The sequence below is a fragment of the Monodelphis domestica genome, chromosome 5 (assembly GCF_027887165.1).
Source record: "Monodelphis domestica isolate mMonDom1 chromosome 5, mMonDom1.pri, whole genome shotgun sequence".
NCBI lineage: Eukaryota > Metazoa > Chordata > Mammalia > Didelphimorphia > Didelphidae > Monodelphis > Monodelphis domestica.
In genome coordinates, this window is record NC_077231.1 from 262409386 (window position 1) to 262427370 (window position 17985).

Sequence of the window (17985 nt, forward strand, 5' to 3'; positions counted from 1 at the left end):
AAGAGACCAATGTTAGACCACTAGAGCATTACACTAGAGATATTCCTCTCTAATAACTTTAATCTCTTAACATTCTTAAAATCTGAACATTTTACTAGCTTACTCACTCTCTCCCTCCCCTCTCTTCTTTCTCCCCCATGAGGATGTAACTAGCAGTAATTTCAAATGTCTTGCTAAAATCCAGATATATGTCTATGTCTATGACATCCCTGTAATCTACCACTCCAGTTTTATCAATACCTCAAAATTATTTCTTTAGCTCATTTCCCTTTTCACTTTCCTTCTTCCTTTGTTTAAGATCTTTAATGCTTTCTTTCTGTGTATATGACAAGTTGGAGACACTGTATTTGAAAGCATCTTTAGCCTCTTCTTGTAGCTCCCCAAATGGTACAAATGGTAGGGAACAAAATTGATAACCATTTGGGACTAGAGAAATGGGATGCCTTTATTGGCAAGAAACAACCATTCTTTTTCTGAGAGGTAAAGGAGAGTTTTATCACCATCCTCTCTCTCACTGCTCTGTCCCCATTTATTTACTTAGCATTGTCAGACTTTGCTAAACTAAGTCAATTTTCTCCTTTATAAAATAGCCAGTTGGAATGAGGGTATTCAGAAACCTTTCCAGTCCTAACATTCAGTGATTCTTCGTCAATTCTGAGAAAAATTCATAACTAAGAAAAGTGTCATCACACAATCTACACATCCTTACGGTGGGTATACTTAAAATGAAAGAAATGACTCAATAATATTCTAAATCAAACTCTCTCCCTTTCAGACTCCATGTCCTCAAGGATGAGATGTTTACCAGGCAGTCATTTATTCGCCAGTTTGTAACGCTTTCTGACACATCCTTCAATTATCAAGTATGTAACTATAATTTTAAATATTCTTTACACTCTTTGATTGCTCCTCTTGGGGTATTTCTATCATGCTGTGGTAAGTCCTTCCATTTGCATGCATGGGATATATAAAAGTCTTAGTTATAGTTTCCTTGTCTGCCCTTTTCTCTGAAGAGAAAAAAGAATGGAGGAAGCAATCCCTGGGACCAAGATGTTAGAAAACAGGAAAGGTGGAGTCAACTTATAGAAGAAACACAATGGAGAATGTTCCCCTAATACCTCCTAAATTTTTGAGATTGTGAAGTTGAAAGTTTCTAAGTGTAGAAGTTTACTCAATTTCAATCAAATAGTTAATTCAAAAATATCCAAATCACAGAAAATAGGATCATAGAAAGGACCTTTGAATTAATTTGATTCAGCCACCCCAAATTTTATAAATTTAGGAAACTGAAGCCAGAGAGATTAAATGACTTGACCAATGACACACAAGTAGTAAGGAGCTGAATTTGAATCCAGCACCTCTTTTTGATAAATCACACTGCTTTCTCTGTGTGAAGTGCATTTCTATTCTTCATAAAAACATGGAGGTGATGCTTGACTCATAGAGTCTATCCCAGTGGAACAAAGGATTGGCAAGATTCCATTATACTGTAAAAGCTTTCATGACAATTCCAACAACAGGCTTTGCTTTATAAGGACCAGCCTAGCTAAACACAGGGAGGCTTATCACCAGGAGGCTGGTTATTTGGCAGTGAGTTACTTTTTTTTTTAATGCCCAAGGTAATTCCCAGAAAAAGAGGGCAAGAGAGCGTGAAATAAAATATCACATATTTGGCACAGTAACTTGCATATAGTAAACACCTAATAAATGATTGTTGACTTGACTGTTAACAAACATTAGCTCAGCTGTGAATTCTCTAAATATGAGGTGCTTGTCCAATGACTGTCATAGAGGATGTGAGTCATATCAATCTTGACAACATTCTCAATGGAAATGAAATTAGAAGACCGCAGGTTATTGTTTTTAAACAGATCCTAGACTCAGTTAGAACTGGAAGTGATATTAGCATTCATCTAAAGAACATCTGGGGGCAGCTAGGCAGTTCAATGGACTGAAAGTCAGACTTAGGGATGGGAGGTCCTGGGTTCAAATATGGCCTCAGACACTTTTTAACTGTGTAACCCTGGGCAAGTCACTTAACCCCAATTGCCCAGCCTTTTTTGCTCTTCTACTTTGGGACCAGTACCCAATATTGGTTCTAAGATAGAAAGTAAGGGTTAAAAATAATAATAAAGATCATCTAGTTCTTTCATTTTAAAAAGGAGGAAATGGGGACCTAGAGAGATGAAGTAACTTCTGGGTCTTCTAGGTATTAAGTATTTAAATGGGATTTCAAATCTATGTCCTCTGACTCTAGATTTAACATGCTCACAAGTTCTCCATTGGAAAGGCAAATAAAGGATTAATTGGAACTGATTTTATTTTGTGTTTGGAGACACAACCATAAATTTCATTTCATAGAACATTTAGTCACTTCTTATGATAGGACCAAAGCAAATGATAAATGTTTAATGTTAAGGGAAAAGCTTCCTGGTGAATATTTGCAAAATGACCTCCATAAAATGATTGTCATTTATGTGTCAATGGATGATGCAGAGAATGAGGAGGAAGAGAAATTCTATAAAGAACTTAGCAGAGGCAAATAAGGGTTAAGTCATGTTCCCACAACCATCCAGGTAATAAGTGTCTGAGGCCAGATTTGAATTCAAATCTTCCTGATTCCAAGCCCAGTTAGCTGCCCCACTTAGGTATTTAGTGATTCTATTTATTTCAGGAATAAGAAATAAGAAATCAAAGGTTTATAATTAACACAAAAGCCTCAAGATTGTATGTATTTATTTTTTTGAAACTGGATGACCTAAGTTGGATGTGCAGCAGTTATTCATGGGGCAATATACCAATACTGGTCAGCTTTGAAGTGTGTGCCTCTATGCCCCACCAAAAGCCTCAAGAATTGAGAATCATGGGAAATGTTGCTTAGAAACAAATGACAACAAAAAATGAAAATGATTTTTTTAACACAGCAAAATGATTCATTTAGTAATGTTCAAGTCATTTCTGAAACAATAAGCTGTACAATCATATTATAGAGTGTTAGAGCTATATTCAAAATTCATAAAAGACCAGAAGAAATCTTAAAGATATGACGTACAACTAAATCAACTCCAACCTGATCTATTTAATTGAGTGATTGATGCCACATAGGAGAATGGACATCAGTCTGGATCACAATCATTTCCTAAAAACGTTTAACCAATATAATAAGTCAGTTGCTCTCTGATGAAAGCAGTATAATTCTGAGGGCACTGAATGATCAGTTCTTAATGTACATGAAGAGAGAAAGAGGGAGAAACCCTATTATTACAGAAACAGAAGTTGCTGTGACTAAATCAAAACCAGCAATCTAGATGAGTATTTTCCAACTTCTATAAACTTTTTTTTTTAAACCCATACCTTCCGTCTTGGAGTCAATACTGTGTATTGGCTCCAAGGCAGAAGAGTGGTAAGGGCTAGGCAATGGGGGTCAAGTGACTTGCCCAGGGTCACACAGCTGTTCTATAAACTTTTTATGAAAATATTCTTATAGGCACCTTGAGGGCATCTAAGATGAAATGGCCCAAAGGGAAGGAGAAAGCTTTCACAAATGATATTGTTCAGCAGATTGCAATATTGGAGTCACTTAATTTACTGAAAAGTGTAGAGAAATTATTCTATTGTGGTCATTGTTTAATGGCTTCAGGAAGCATTTGATTTAGGAGAGAAGGAAGCCATCTGAAAGAATCCAACAATAAATTTTCAATGCATATAGAAAAGTCAGATAAGATTCCTTGCAAGATGTTAATAGAGATAACTTCTCAAAGGCTATGCTAATGATGCAAAAGCTTTTGTAGGGTTATCCTGTGCTGGAAAAATTTTGAGCATAGTCACAGTAAAGAAGGGGGCGCCTTTTGAGGACCAGCCAAGCTAAATAGAGAGGGATTTATTGCCTTGGTTGATGAGTTCTTTGGCTATGGCTACTTATGAACCAAAGAAAAATAGTCCCTAGTCCTCTGCTGTCCCAAACTACTTTTGCAATGATAAGAGCAGAGTGGCAGAAAATGGAATGCTAAAAATGGTACATTCTTTGTGACAAATAAATGAAGTGAAGCAAAACAAATCTCCCATATTGATTGTGTCAGAAAATGTGTCTCATTCTGCATCTCAGAGTCATCATTTTTTCTCAGGAGGTGGGTGGCAAGTCTCTTAAACCCCCTCTGTCAAGTCCTTATCACTCTTCTGCCTTGGAACCAATACACAATATTGATTCTAAGGCATAAGGTGAGGGTTTTTGCTTTTTTTAAAAATCAACCTCTCCTTTTTTAGTATTCTTGTTTCAGTGGGGTGACTTGTCCAGGGTCACACAGCTAAGAAGTATCTGAGTCCAGATTTGAACCCAGGACCTCTTGTCTTTAGGCCTGAATTTCTATCCACTGAACTACCCAGCTGCCCCAACACTCTCGTGTCTTTACCAAGAAAAACCCCAAATAGGGTCATGAAGAGTTGGGCAGGATTGAAAAGTACTAAAGTATTTAATTTCCTTTTAAAATTTTAATTTTTTATTTTTCCAGATTACATATCAATTCATTATAATTTTTAATATTCATTTTCTGACATTTTGTAATCCATGTTCTTCTCCCTTCTTCTCATCCCTCCCTCCTTCCCAAGAGGGTAGGTAATATGACATGGTATACATATATTATAATGCATAGTTCCATGTTTGTCATATTGTGAAATAAGACATATATTGCTTACACTAACATTTCCTTTTTTAAATTCTATTTTAAAATATTTTTCCATGTTTATGTGATTCATTTGCTTTCCCTCTCCTCTTCCCACCCCTCTCCCAGAGCAATTCCACGGGGTTGTGCAAATCTAAAATTTCCTTTTAAATATGATCAAATAGACTGATTTCTACTCTGGTAATATTTCTTCACAAATTTTTCTATTCTATTCATTAAGTGTGAATGCATGGTTAGGAGCTAAATCAGTGAGTTGCTGTTAAGATTTATAAAATAAAACAATATTTTGTAAATCAATCATTTGATGCCAGAAATATAGATACCAGATACAAAAGTATTTTATTTAGCCTGTGAGAAGACTAAGGGAGGCTAAGGGTAAGCTGGAGGAGGAGGGGGAGCTTTTTAGGTCAGTCAGCAGGCATTTATGAAGTCCAATTTATGTTCCAGGTACTGTGTCTAGGTTCAAGGCAGCTGTTTAGCTTAAAAGGGAAGTGAAAGGCACCTGTTTTATGAGGTTAGGTCAGCTCTGTTCCCAGCTCCATTGAGTACATTTCAGGATGTGGGAAACCATGGCCAAGACCCACATGGCTGCCATTTTTTCCAGGTCTTTCTTGGGAGATCATTACCTCTAAGCTAGAGTCCACTTTCCCACCACTGGATTTCTGGCTACGCAGAAGCATAGTGTTCTCTTTTATTCTATAAAAGTATTTTCATGCCCATTGGAATTTGACTTCTGAAGGATTACAAAGCTGGACACATGCCAGTTTCTTTGAAAATACTATATGGTTTCTTGTCTTTTTGAATGGATTATGTGTAATATTCACAATTCAACAAATATTAAGCTACTGTGTACAAAGGACAGCTAAGTGATGCAGTGAATAAGCACCAAGATCAGAGTCAGGAAAATCTGAGTTCAAATTCAGTCTCAGATATTAGCTGGGTGAACCTGAGCAAGTCATTTAATGCCTATTTGCCTTGGTTCCTTATCTGTAAAATGGGGACACAATAGAGAGGAAAATGTCAAACCACTCTAGTGTCTTTGCTAAGAAAACCTCAAGGAGTCATGCAGAGCCATACGGGATTGTACAAATGAACCCCGCCAGCTAGGTGCAAAGGAATATACTATACTCAGGAACATACAGAATTTAGATAAGACATTGCACTGGCCCTCAGGGAGTTTACCAGCCAACAAGATAATGCCACAAACTATTCAGAGATAGTTAAAAGTGACTAGTTATTATAAAGAATGAAAGAGATAGCCAAGCTTGGAGATGGGAGGTCCTGGGTTCTAGTCTGGCCTCAGACACTTTCCAGCTCTGTGATGCTATGACCCACACATATGGAACTTGTTTGGCTACAATTTCCTGAGGCCAGGATCTTACTACAAAATGAGTTTAAATTCTAGCATCTATAGCAGTGTTCTTAAATCTTGATATATTAAAATCAATATCTCCAAGTTCTTAATTTCCATAAAGTTGATTAATAATCATTTGAAATAGAGAAAGCAGATAAACATGGGTTTAAAGTCTCTTTCCTACTCTAAGTCTGACCACATGTAACTCATCCTGCAGGATTCTCAGTCTGCCTCTCATGCTGCATTTGGGGAAGTAGAGACAGATGGGGTCCACCAATACACTTTTATTTATGTTCATGGATGCAGCACTGGCATGCAAAAAATGGGATGAACCAGGTTGGCTATCCAGGAGGGGGAGAGGATGAAACTCCCTCTGCACAATCCCCCCTGTGATTCTACTGGGAGACAAGCATGTTAAAATCATGAGAGGCAGACTGAGAATCCTGCAGGATGAGCTACATGTGGTCAGACTTAAAGAGACTTTAAATCTATGTTTATCTGCTTTCTCTATTTCAAATTATTATTAATCGACTTTATGGAAAATAAGAACCTGGAGATATTAATTTTAATGTAACAGGCTCCTTTGACAAGCTGAAAACAGTTTAAGAATAGAGAAGTATTTGCATATGTGTGTGCTTGTGTGTCTTTTAAGAAGGTCATATTCTTATCCTAATTTGGTATGTTGCACTAGTACAATGGACTTTACATGTAGTAGGTACTTAATATTTGTGTAATTGTGAGTATTAAATATAATTCATATAAAACAGGGATAAGAAACTATGTCAGATTTTCCTTGTTTCTTTTCCCTTAACTCCCATCTTGAAATCAGTACTGTGTATTGGTTCCAAGGCAGAAGAGTAGTAAGGGCTGGGCAATGGAGATTAAGTGACTTGCCCAGGATCACATAGCTAGAAAGTGTCTGAGGTCAGATTTGAACCCAAGCCCTCCCATCTCTAGACCTGGCTCTCAATCTACAAAGCCACCTCACTTCCCCCAACCATGTCAGATTTTTAAAGAAACAGCATCTGTCCTACTTGTAATCCTTCAAACGTCAAATTCCAGTGGTCACGAAAATACTCTTAAAGGCCAAAGCACATCATACTTGGTTTTTCTTTTCTGAATAATTGGCACAAGAAAGAAAATAATGGGGATGTTTGAGATTCAATCCAAAGGGAAGACAGTTGCTGGCTCAGCTCAAAGCCAGGCAGAACTAGTACTGCCTTAGAACTCATTTCTTTGTTGCCTGAGAGGATATTTTGCATAGGTAGTGAGACTCTCTTTCACAATGTGGATCTGCCATGCTCATTCTGCTTGATAACTCAGTGTCTTCTTTTTATTTTTTGTGAATTCCAGAACTCAAAGCCCTTATTCATAGAATCAACAGGAAAGAACCAACCCCAGAAAGGGAAAAAAATTCAGCGTACAATTTTGGTAAGAAGCTTTTTCTTCTCTAGCCTTCTCTCTCCCTCCTCCCTCCCTCTCTCTTTCTCTCTCTCTCTCTCTCTCTGTTCCTTTCTTTCTTTCTTTCTTTCTTTCTTTCTTTCTTTCTTTCTTTCTTTCTTTCTTTCTTTCTTTCTTTCTTTCTTTCTTTCTTTCTTTCTTTCTTTCTTTCTTTCTTTCTTTCTTTCTTTCTTTCTTTCTTTCTTTCTTTCTTTCTTTCTTTCTTTCTTTCTTTCTTTCTTCTTTCTTTCTTTCTTTCTTTTCTTCCTTCCTTCCTTCCTTCCTTCCTTCCTTCCTTCCTTCCTTCCTTCCTTCCTTCCTTCCTTCCTTCCTTCCTTCCTTCCTTCCTTCCTTCCTTCCTTCCTTCCTTCCTCCTTCTTCTTTCTTTCTTTCTTTCTTTCTTTCTTTCTTTCTTTCTTTCTTTCTTTCTTTCTTTCTTTCAATGATTGTTCAACCTAAATAATGAATTATTTCACTTTTAGCCCCCTATAAGTTTTAAAACGTCTTCTCAGGAAAATGAAACAGTAGATGTCGTCCTTTCCTTGCCCCCTATAACAAAAGGTATGAATTTTAATGTGCCTTCTTAAAAGTTTTCATTTGCCATTACTATGCAATTAGCATGCACCCAGGTAGTGTTGAGGATAGAGGGCCAGACCTGGATTAATGAGATGCATCTCAGTTCAAATCTGCCTTCAGACACTTACTAGCTATGTGACCTCTGGCATGTCATTTAACCCTGTCTGCCTTAGTTTCTTTATCTGTAAGATGGGGGTAATTATAGCATCTACCTTCCAGGATTATTGTGAGATCAAATAAGATATCATAGGTAAAGTGTTTTGCAAGTCTTAAAGTATTTTATAAATGATAGTTATTGTCATCATTATCATTATTGTTATTTTTTCAGGAACAAAGATGCTGAAGAGAGCAAAATAGAATATTAGTCTCTATGCTCACTGAAAGCAGAATTAGTCTCTCTACATAATAAGAGATTTTCCGATTCAGAGTTCAATCATTCTTCTGGATTGGTTGTATATAGTTGCATTTCTTCCTAGGCACCCTTAATCTTGCATGGTATAGTGGGGAGAATACTTTTTCTGGGCTGAGCAAATCTTGGTTCAAACCCGGGTTCTATTGCTTATGACTATTCCACAAATGAATTGCTAATTAATTTATGGAATTACAAAACAGAGTAGGCATGCTCAATTCTTTTAGCACTCTGGAAAAGATGACACTAGGAGCAGAGAATAAGGCTTCAATCAAACTTTAAAAAGGCACTGAGGGTACAGGGGTGAACAGCACAGAAAATATAGTGACCAATAGCAGGTGGAGAGTATACATAGGCAGGAGATTGGGGTATGAGGATGGGGTGGCCAAGGAAGTCAAGTAATGTAAGGAAGATGATGCAAATAGGGAGAAGCCCAGAGAGTCACTCACAAAACCATGGATTGTAGCTGGGACCATTCAGCACCTTGGACACAGATGGCGATGGAAAGAGGAGGCAGGAGTTTGGGGTCTTGTTTTTTATAGGTGTTTGGTGGGTGATAGACTAACTTTTATCCATGCCACCTTAGGGTTAGTTCATTAACATCATCACAATGTATTTAGTACTGTATGGTGTTTTGTTGGTCTTTCCGTAGATGTCAGGAATTTGTTTGAGATTTACATATTATAGGAGCAAAGGCCTTGACAACAAGACCTAAATGTCTCTCTCCGATTTAACCCATAATCTCAGAACATGTTTTTTGGTCCATCTGTGACTTGCTCCTTTGATCTCTCGAATGGTCAGTACTTGATTTCCAGGCTTCCCTTTGCAAACTTACTTCCTGCTTTTCATATTTTTTCATTGACTACTTACAAACTTACTATGTTAATCTTAAAGAGGAATGAGTGATCAGAGAGACCAGAACAAGATGCAGTTTTAGCACTGCAGATTATTTCACTTCCCTCTGTCTCAATTTCATCATCTGTAAAATGAAGCTAGATGCACGCTGAGGTTCTGATTCTAAGATCACTGATAGAACCAGATTTCTACAGTGTACTCCACTGTAGCCATCCAAACCTTGAAGGTAATGTACTTATAGCTTATGACTACTAGTAAAAGAAACTAGGTATCTTTTCCATTTACTCTTATAAAACTTTTAGGGGACATTATAAAGGGTCCATTTTCTCCCAATGTAAACTCAGACATAGCTAAAACATTTGTGTTTCCTGGGCATTCCTTTCTAACATGAGGTACCACTTAGTGTTCCTTGACGGTAGTGATCATCACTTTAAGGCTGCAAAGATCCATATATATTTATGTTGTATCAGATGGCACAATAACATAATGTAGTACCCTAGAGGGCCCCTAACTTCATGGATATGGATTTTCCCTTCGAAAGTATAAATTATAATCCATCCATGCCTCCTCAGCCTATGTGATTCTGGTCTATGTCTTCCCATGAATCATGTATAGAAGATCCATCCACCATGCTATAAGCCTTCTTCCAGGGCTTCTATGTGATACCAATTCATCTGTTTCCCCAATCATGTATTTCCTTTATTATGTGTTTGCTTTTCAGGAATGGGTAATGCTACAGTTTATTTGTACCTACTATTTATCTCCCCATCTCCCTTCAATTTGAGTTCTTCCAAAGCCTGTGTCCAATTCACTGGAGTTTCTGTGTTTTTGCTTGGTGTTCCTTGATCTTCCTCTGTTACATTTGCTATTTGTTCATTACCTGGATAGAAGCTGTCGATTGTATTTTTCTTTTTCTGTTGTTTGCTCATATTTGCCCCTTCTTTCCACCCTGTAGTTGCCTGTATTCTTATTCCTCTCATTATGTGCTAGATCTGTGGGTTTGGGCTTTTCATGTCAGCCTTCACCCTTAGAGCTTAGTCAGCATACTCTCAGAGCAGTCTGTGGGGGAGGGGTGTTGGAGCTTGAGCTTCCCTGCCCTCTGAAGGCTTGATAATATTAAGCCCAATAGAGTTGATCTCGCAAAGCTGGATGTGCCCTAAGGCCAAAACCTTGGGAAAGAGGGGGGGCAATATGGAATGTCTCAGCTGTGATTGGACTGCCTTTTCTAAGGTTCTCCTCCAGCTACCTCCCTGCAGCCTGTGTTCAAAGCCCTGAGCTTTGCCCACAAGGTACTCCCTCTAGACTAGCGCCCTAGCCTGCCCAGAGATTCCAGCTACTGCTAGAGGCTCAGTACTATAGGTAGGGGAGGGGTCCTGGGACCTTCCTTCTTCCTTCCCCTTAAACCCAAGTGTTCTCGAATTCAGGCTTTTTGGGGGCGACCCTTTTAAGTTGAGTTCAGCAGGAGGGTTCCTTAACTCTGTCCTGTTGTTAGATTTGGTTTTCAGTCCCCTATGAGCATTTTTTAAAATTTAAATTAATTTATTTAGTCAATTTATAACATTATTTCTTGGTTACAAGAATCATATTTTTTCCCTTCCTCCCCTACACCCACCCTTCCCGTAGCTGATGCTCAATTTCATGGGTATTAGATGTGTCCTTGATCAAAACCTATTTCCATGTTGTTGGTGTTTGCATTAGTATGTTCATTTAGAGTCTACATCCCCAACCATATCCTCTTGACCCATGTATTCAAGCAGTTATTTTTCTTCTGTGTTTCTGCTCCAACAGTTTTTTCTCTGAATGTGGATAGTGTTTTTTCTTGTAGATCCCTCCAAGTTCTTCAGGATCACTGCATTGCCACTAATGGTGAAGTCCATTACATTCGATTGTACCACAGTGTATCAATTTCTGTGTACAATGTTCCCCTAGTTCTGCTCCTTTTGCTCTGCATCAATTCCTGGAGGTTGTTCCAGTCTCCATGGAATTCCTCCACTTTATTATTCCTTTGAGCAGAATACTATTCCATCACCAACATATACCACAATTTGTTCAGCCATTCTCCAATTGAAGGGCATCCCCTCATTTTCCATTTTTTTGCCACCACAAAGAGTGCAGTTATGAATATTCTTGTACAAGTCTTTTTCTTTATTATCTTTTTGGGGTACAAACCCAGCAATGCTATGGTTGGATCAAAGGGCAGATAGTCTTTTAGTGCCCTTTGGGCATAATTCCAAATTCCAGAATGGTTGTATTAATTCACAACTCCACCAGTAATACATTAATGTCCCTACTTCACCACATCCCCTCCAGCATTAATTACTTTCCATTGCTATCATGTTAACCAATCTGCTAGATGTGAGTTGATACCTCAGAGTTGTTTTGATTTGCATCTCTTTGATTATAAGAGATTTAGAACACTTTTTCATGTGCTTATTAATAGTTTTTATTTCTTTAACTGAAAATTGCCGATTCATGTCCCATGCCCATATTTATCAATTGGAGAATGGCTTGATTTTTTGTACAATTGGTTTAGCTCTTTATAAATTTGAGTAATTAGACCTTTGTCAGAGGTTTTTGTTATGAAGATTGTTTCCCAATTTTTCGCTTCCCTTCTAATTTTGGTTGCATTGGGTTTTTTGTATAGAAATTTTTTAATTTGATATAATCAAAATTATTGATTTTACATTTTGTGATTTTTTTCTAGCTCTTGGTTGGTTTTAAAATCTTTCCTTTCCCAAAGATCTGACAAGTATACTATTCTGTGTTCACATAGTTTGCTTATAGTTTCCTTCCTTATATTCAAGTCATTCACCCATTCTGAGTTTACATTGGTGTAGGATGTGAGGTGCTGATTCATACCTAATCTCTCCCATACTGTCTTCCAATTTTCCCAGCAGTTTTTATCAAATACTGAAATTTGGTCCCAAAGGCTGGGATCTTTGCGCTTATTATAGATTGTCTTGCTGAGGTCACTCACCCCAAGTCTATTCCACTGATCCTCCTTTCTGTCTCTTAGCCAGTACCAAAATGTATTGATGACCACTGCTTTATAGTATAGTTTGAGATCTGGGATTGCAAGGCCTCCTTCCTTTGCATTTTTTTGTCATGATTTCCCTGGATATCCTTGATCTTTTGTTCTTCCAAATGAACTTTGTTATGTTTTTTTCTAATTCAGTAAAAAGTGATTTTGGTAGTTCAATGGGTATGGCACTAAATAAGTAAGTTAATTTGAGTGGGATTGTCATTTTTATTATGTTAGCTTGTCCTACCCATGAGTAATCGATGTTTCTCCAATTGTTTAGATCTAGTTTTAATTGTGTGGAGAGTGTTTTGTAGTTGTGTTCATATAGTTCCTGTCTCAGCAGATAGATTCCCAAGTATTTTATATTGTCTAGGGTGATTTTAAATGGAATTTCTCTTTCTAATTCTTGCTGCTGAGATGTGTTGGAAATATATAGAAATGCTGATGACTTATGTGGCTTTATTTTGTATCCTACAACTTTGCTAAAGTTGTTGATTATTTCGATTAGCTTTTTGGTTCATTCTCTGGGATTCTTTAAGTAGACCATCATATCATCTGCAAAGAGTGATAGCTTGGTCTCCTTGTTGCCTATTTTAATACCTTCAATTTCTTTTTGTTCTCTAATTGCTACAGCTAGTGTTTCTAGTACAATGTTAAATAATAGAGGTGATAATGGGCATCCTTGTTTCACTCCTGATCTTATTGGGAAAACTTTTAGTTTATCCCCATTGCAGATGATATTTGCTGATGGTTTTAGATATATACTGTTTATTATTTTTGGGAAAGGCCTTTCCTATACTTTCTAGTGTTTTCAAAAGGAATGAGTGATGTATTTTGTCAAAGTCTTTTTTCTGCATCTATTGAGATAATCATGTGTTTTTTGTCAGTTTGCTTGTTAATATGGTCAATTATGTGGATGGTTTTCCTAATATTAAACCATCCTTGCATTCCTGGAATGAATCCTACCTGATCATAGTGGATAACCCTTGTGATTACTTGCTGGAGTCTTTTTGCTAGTATCCTATTTAAGATTTTTGCATCTATATTCATTAAGGAGATTGGTCTATAGTTTTCTTTCTCTGTTTTTGACCTGTATGGCTTTGGAATCAGTACCATATTTGTGTCATAAAAGGAATTTGATAGAACTCCTTCTTTGCTTATTCTGTCAAGTAGTTTATATAATATTGGGATTAGTTGTTCTTTGAATGTTTGATAGAATTAATTTGTGAATCCATCTGGACCTGGGGATTTTTTCTTTGGGAGTTCTTTGATGGCTTGTTCAATTCCTTTTTCTGATATGGGATTGTTTAGGTAGTCTATTTCTTCCTCTGTTAGTCTAGGCAATTTATATTTTTGTAAGTATTCATCCATATCACATAGATTGCCATATTTATTGCCATATAGTTGGGCATAATAGTTTTTAATGATTGCCTTAATTTCCTCTTCATTAGAGGTGAAGTCTCCCTTTTCATTTTTGATACTCTCAATTTGGTTTTCTTTTTTCCTTTTTTTAATTAGATTGACCAGTATTTTGTTTATTTTATTTGTTTTTTCAAAGTACCAGCTTCTAGTCTTATTTATTAAATCAATAGTTCTTTGACTTTCAATTTTATTAATTTCTCCTTTCATTTTTAGGATCTCTAATTTAGTCTTCATCTGAGGATTTTTAATTTGTTCACTTTCTAGTTTTTTAATTTGCATGCTCAACTAATTTGTTAATTCAAGGATATAAATTTGTCAAGTCAAGGATATAAATTTCCCCCTGAGTACTGCTTTGGCTGCATTTCATAGATTTTGAAAATATGTCTTATCATTGTCATTTTCTTCAATGAAGATATTAATTGTTTCTATCATTTGTTCTTTAACCAATTCTGGAGAATCATATTGTTTATTTTCCAATTAATTTTTTGTTTGCCTCTCCATGTACCCTTACTAATTATTATTTTCATTGCATTGTGATCTGAGAAGGTTGCATTTATTATTTCTGCTCTTTTGCACTTTTTTTGTAATGTTTTTATGCCCTAATACATGGTCAATTTTTGTGAATGTACCATGTGCTGCTGAAAAGAAAGTATATTCCTTTTTGTCCCTATTTATTTTTCTCCACATGTCTACTAACTAATTTTTCTAAGATTTCATTCACTTCTCTTACATCTCTCTTATTTATTTTTTGGTTTGATTTATCTAGTTCAGATAGAGGAAGGTTTAGGTCCCCCACTAGTATAGTTTTTCTATCTATTGCATCCTTGAGATCCACTAGTTTCTCCTTTATAAATTTGGATGCTATGCCATTTGGTGCATACATGTTGAGTACTGATATTTCCTCATTGCCTCTACTGCCTTTTATCAGGATGTAATTACCTTCCCTATCTCTTTTAACTAGACTTATTTTTACTTCGGCTTTGTCAGATATCATGATTGCTACTCCTGCTTTCTTTTTATCAGTTGATGCCCAATAGATTTGACTCCATCCTCTTACTTTTACTCTATATGTGTCTACCTTCCTCATGTGTCTTTCTTGTAGACAGCATATGGTAGGGTTTTGGATTCTAATCCACTCTGCTATTCACTTGCATTTTATGGGTGAGTTCATTCCATTCACATTCAGAGTTATGATTACTAGCTGTGTATTTCCCAGTATTTTGATTTCCACTCCTATTCCTGCCTTTTCTTCTTTCTCTAGTTCCTTCTACACCAATGTTTTGTTTTTAATCAGTCCCCCTAATTTACAACCTTATTTTACTTCCCTTTCTACCCCCTCCTTATTCCCCTCTTATTTTCTTTACAGTATTTTATACTACCCCCACCCTCTCCCTCTCCCTCCCTTGTACTGCTTCCCTCCCCATCAGTTCATTTGTTATTCTTCTACTTCCCTATAGGGCACAAATCAATTCTCTGCCCCAATGTATTTCATTGTTCTTCCCCCTTTGGGTCAATTTCAATGCAGGTAAGAGTTGAATATTTCCTATCTCAAACCTCTTTACCCTTCCAGTGTTTTGATGTTCTCCCCCCTCCTGCCATGAGCTTCTTTATGAAATATAAACTTATCCCCTTTTGTTTCTTTTCCCATTTCTCTTAATATTAACCTCTTTTTAAGCTCTAGATGTGTATGTATAACTATACACATATGTATGTATTTATCTGTATACATATTTATGTCTTGGCATTTCATCCTATACACTTTGTCACTGTTCCCTCTAAGTGTACTTCTTCTAGCCGCCCAGGTGATAATAACGTTTTTTAATAGTTACCAATGACCTCTTTTCTTATAGGGATACATATTTTAACTTATTGGATCTCTTTTAAAAGTTTTGTTTTGTTTTTCTTTTTTCCCCTCTTTCTTAATTACCTTTTGATGATTCTCTTGAGTTCTGTACTTGGGCACAAAATTTTCTGTTCATGTCTGATCTTTTCTTTACAAATGCTTGGAATTCTTCTATTTTGTTAGATGTCCATACTTTCCCCTGAAAGAATATGGTCAGTTTTTCTGGGTAATTGTTTCTTGGTTGTAGACCTAGTTCCCTTGCTTTCCAAAATATCATATTCCATGCCTTTCAATTCTTCAGTGTAGATGCAGTCTGATCCTGTGTTGTCCTCTCTATGGTTCCATGGTACCTGAATGACTTCTTCTTAGCAGCTTGTAATATTTTTTCCTTGGTCTGATAGTTCTTGAGTTTGGCTATGACATACCTGGGTATTGTTAGTTGGGGGTTAAGTACAGGAGGTGATCTGTGGATTCTTTCAATCTCCACTTTTCATTCTTGTTCTAGAATATCGGAGCAGTTTTCTTGGATAATTTCCTGTAGTATGGTGTCCAGGCTTTTTCTTTTGTCATGTTCTTCTGGTAGACCAATGATTCTTAAGTTGTCTCTCCTGGAACAATTTTCTAAATCTTCTGTTTTGTGAATGAGGTGCTTCATATTTTCCTCAATTTTTCATTTTTTTGGTTTTGTTTTATAGTGTCCTGCTGCCTTGTGAAGTCACTTGCTTCTAGTTGTTGTATTCTGGATATTAAAGACTGGATTTCTTCCCTGGCTTTTTGGTCATCCTTCTCCTTCTGATATGATTTTCTTTGGACATCATCTTTCATCTTCTCTGCTTCATCTTTCATTTTCTTTGCCTCATCTTTCATCTTCTTTGTCTCATCTTTTGTCTCCTTTGCATCATTTTCAAGCTGATTAATTTTGGTCTTCAAGACACTGCTTTCTGTTTCCAGATGACCTATCTTACTTTTAAGTTCTTTTCCCAGTTGTCTTCAGCCTCTCTTAATTGTGTTTTGAATTGTATTTTGAGTTCTTCTAAATCCTGTATCCAATTCACTGGAGTTTCTGTGTCTTTGCTTGATGTTCCTTCATCCTTCTGTGTTCCATTTGCTCTTTTCTCATTGCCTGTATAGAAATTGTTGATTGTAATTTCTTTTTCTTTTTATGCTCATATTTACCCCCTTCTTTACTCCATTTAGTTTCCTGAACTTTTGCTCCTCTCATTTTTTTTTTTGGTGGGTTTGGGCATTTCTGTCAGCCTTCACAATTCGAGTTTTGTCAGCAAATCTCTCAGCGCAGTCTGTGGGGAAGGGGTGTTGGAGCTTGAGCTTCCCTGAGCTCTGGAGGCCTTGATAGGATTAAGTCCAGCTAAGTTGCAGAGCTGGCTAGATGTGCCCTGAGGCCAAAACTTTCGGGGGGGGCAGCAATATGGAGTGTCTCCACTGCTGCAACTAGGCTGCCCGCTCTGCTCTCTGTACTTCTTCTCTAACTGCTTTTTCACCGCCTGTTTGATGCTCTGAGCCTGGCCCAGCTTTGCCCATAAGGTACTCCCTCCAGACCAGCACACTTGCCCACCCAGAGGTTTCAGCTACCACTGGAGGCTTAGTACTCTAAGTGAGGGAGGGATCCCGGGACCTTCCTTCTTCCTTCCCCTGACACCTTAGTGTTCTCGAATTCTGGCTTTGGGGGTTTACCTTTTAAGTTGAGTCCAGCAAGAGAGTTCCTTGGTTCTGTCTTGTTAGGTTTGATTTTCAGCCCCTTAGGAGCATTTAGTTTGTAACTGGTAAGGAAGGGTTTTCAGAGGTCTCAATTTTTGCTGCTTCTACACAGCCATTTTGACTCCTGAGCATTTTATTTTTAATTGGTGAGGAAGGGTTTTCAGAGGCCTAAACTTTTGATGCCTCTATGCCACAATGTTTGCCCTTCAATTTGGATCGGCACAATGATTCTTTGTTGCTTTGTCTTTGTTGATGCTTTGTTGCCTGTGGTGTTCCATGATCTAAAGCCAGATAAAATAGCCAGAAGAATACTAGGATGTGTAAGGGATAAAATTAATATGGTCTGACTAAATATAAGCGAATATGGTCGCCAATAGTATAACTCAAGTCAAAATGACTTTTTATTTAGCAGCTTTATTTACAAAATAGAGGGAAAGAGTAAAGTAGAGAAATGTGAAAGAGGGTAGGTTAAGAAGTCTAGCTTATCACCCTAAATGTTTTTCCAGTGCCTGGCCCAACTCAGGCTGAGTGAATTAGCCCTCCACCAGAGGGCCCTCAGCTGGAGGACCATTTAGCAGTAGGACACAGTGGTGAATAACCGCATGGCCTCCTCTGGAAACTAATCTCTCTAGAAGTCAGGAAAGGAGTCAGCTTTTTCACTCACCTACA

General features: G+C 37.2%; 1 protein-coding gene across 3 annotated transcripts in view; it reads left to right on the forward strand.

The window, feature by feature from the left end:
• C5H10orf67 (chromosome 5 C10orf67 homolog) overlaps window positions 1-17985 on the forward strand; it is a 133450-nt gene that overhangs the window by 91522 nt on the left and 23943 nt on the right. For all 3 annotated transcript variants that reach the window (XM_056800121.1, XM_056800120.1, XM_056800119.1), the window contains 3 exons: window positions 776-863; window positions 7387-7464; window positions 7956-8034. In XM_056800121.1, coding sequence (XP_056656099.1) covers window positions 776-863; window positions 7387-7464; window positions 7956-8034 — 245 coding nt within the window. The remainder of the gene's footprint in view (window positions 1-775; window positions 864-7386; window positions 7465-7955; window positions 8035-17985) is intronic.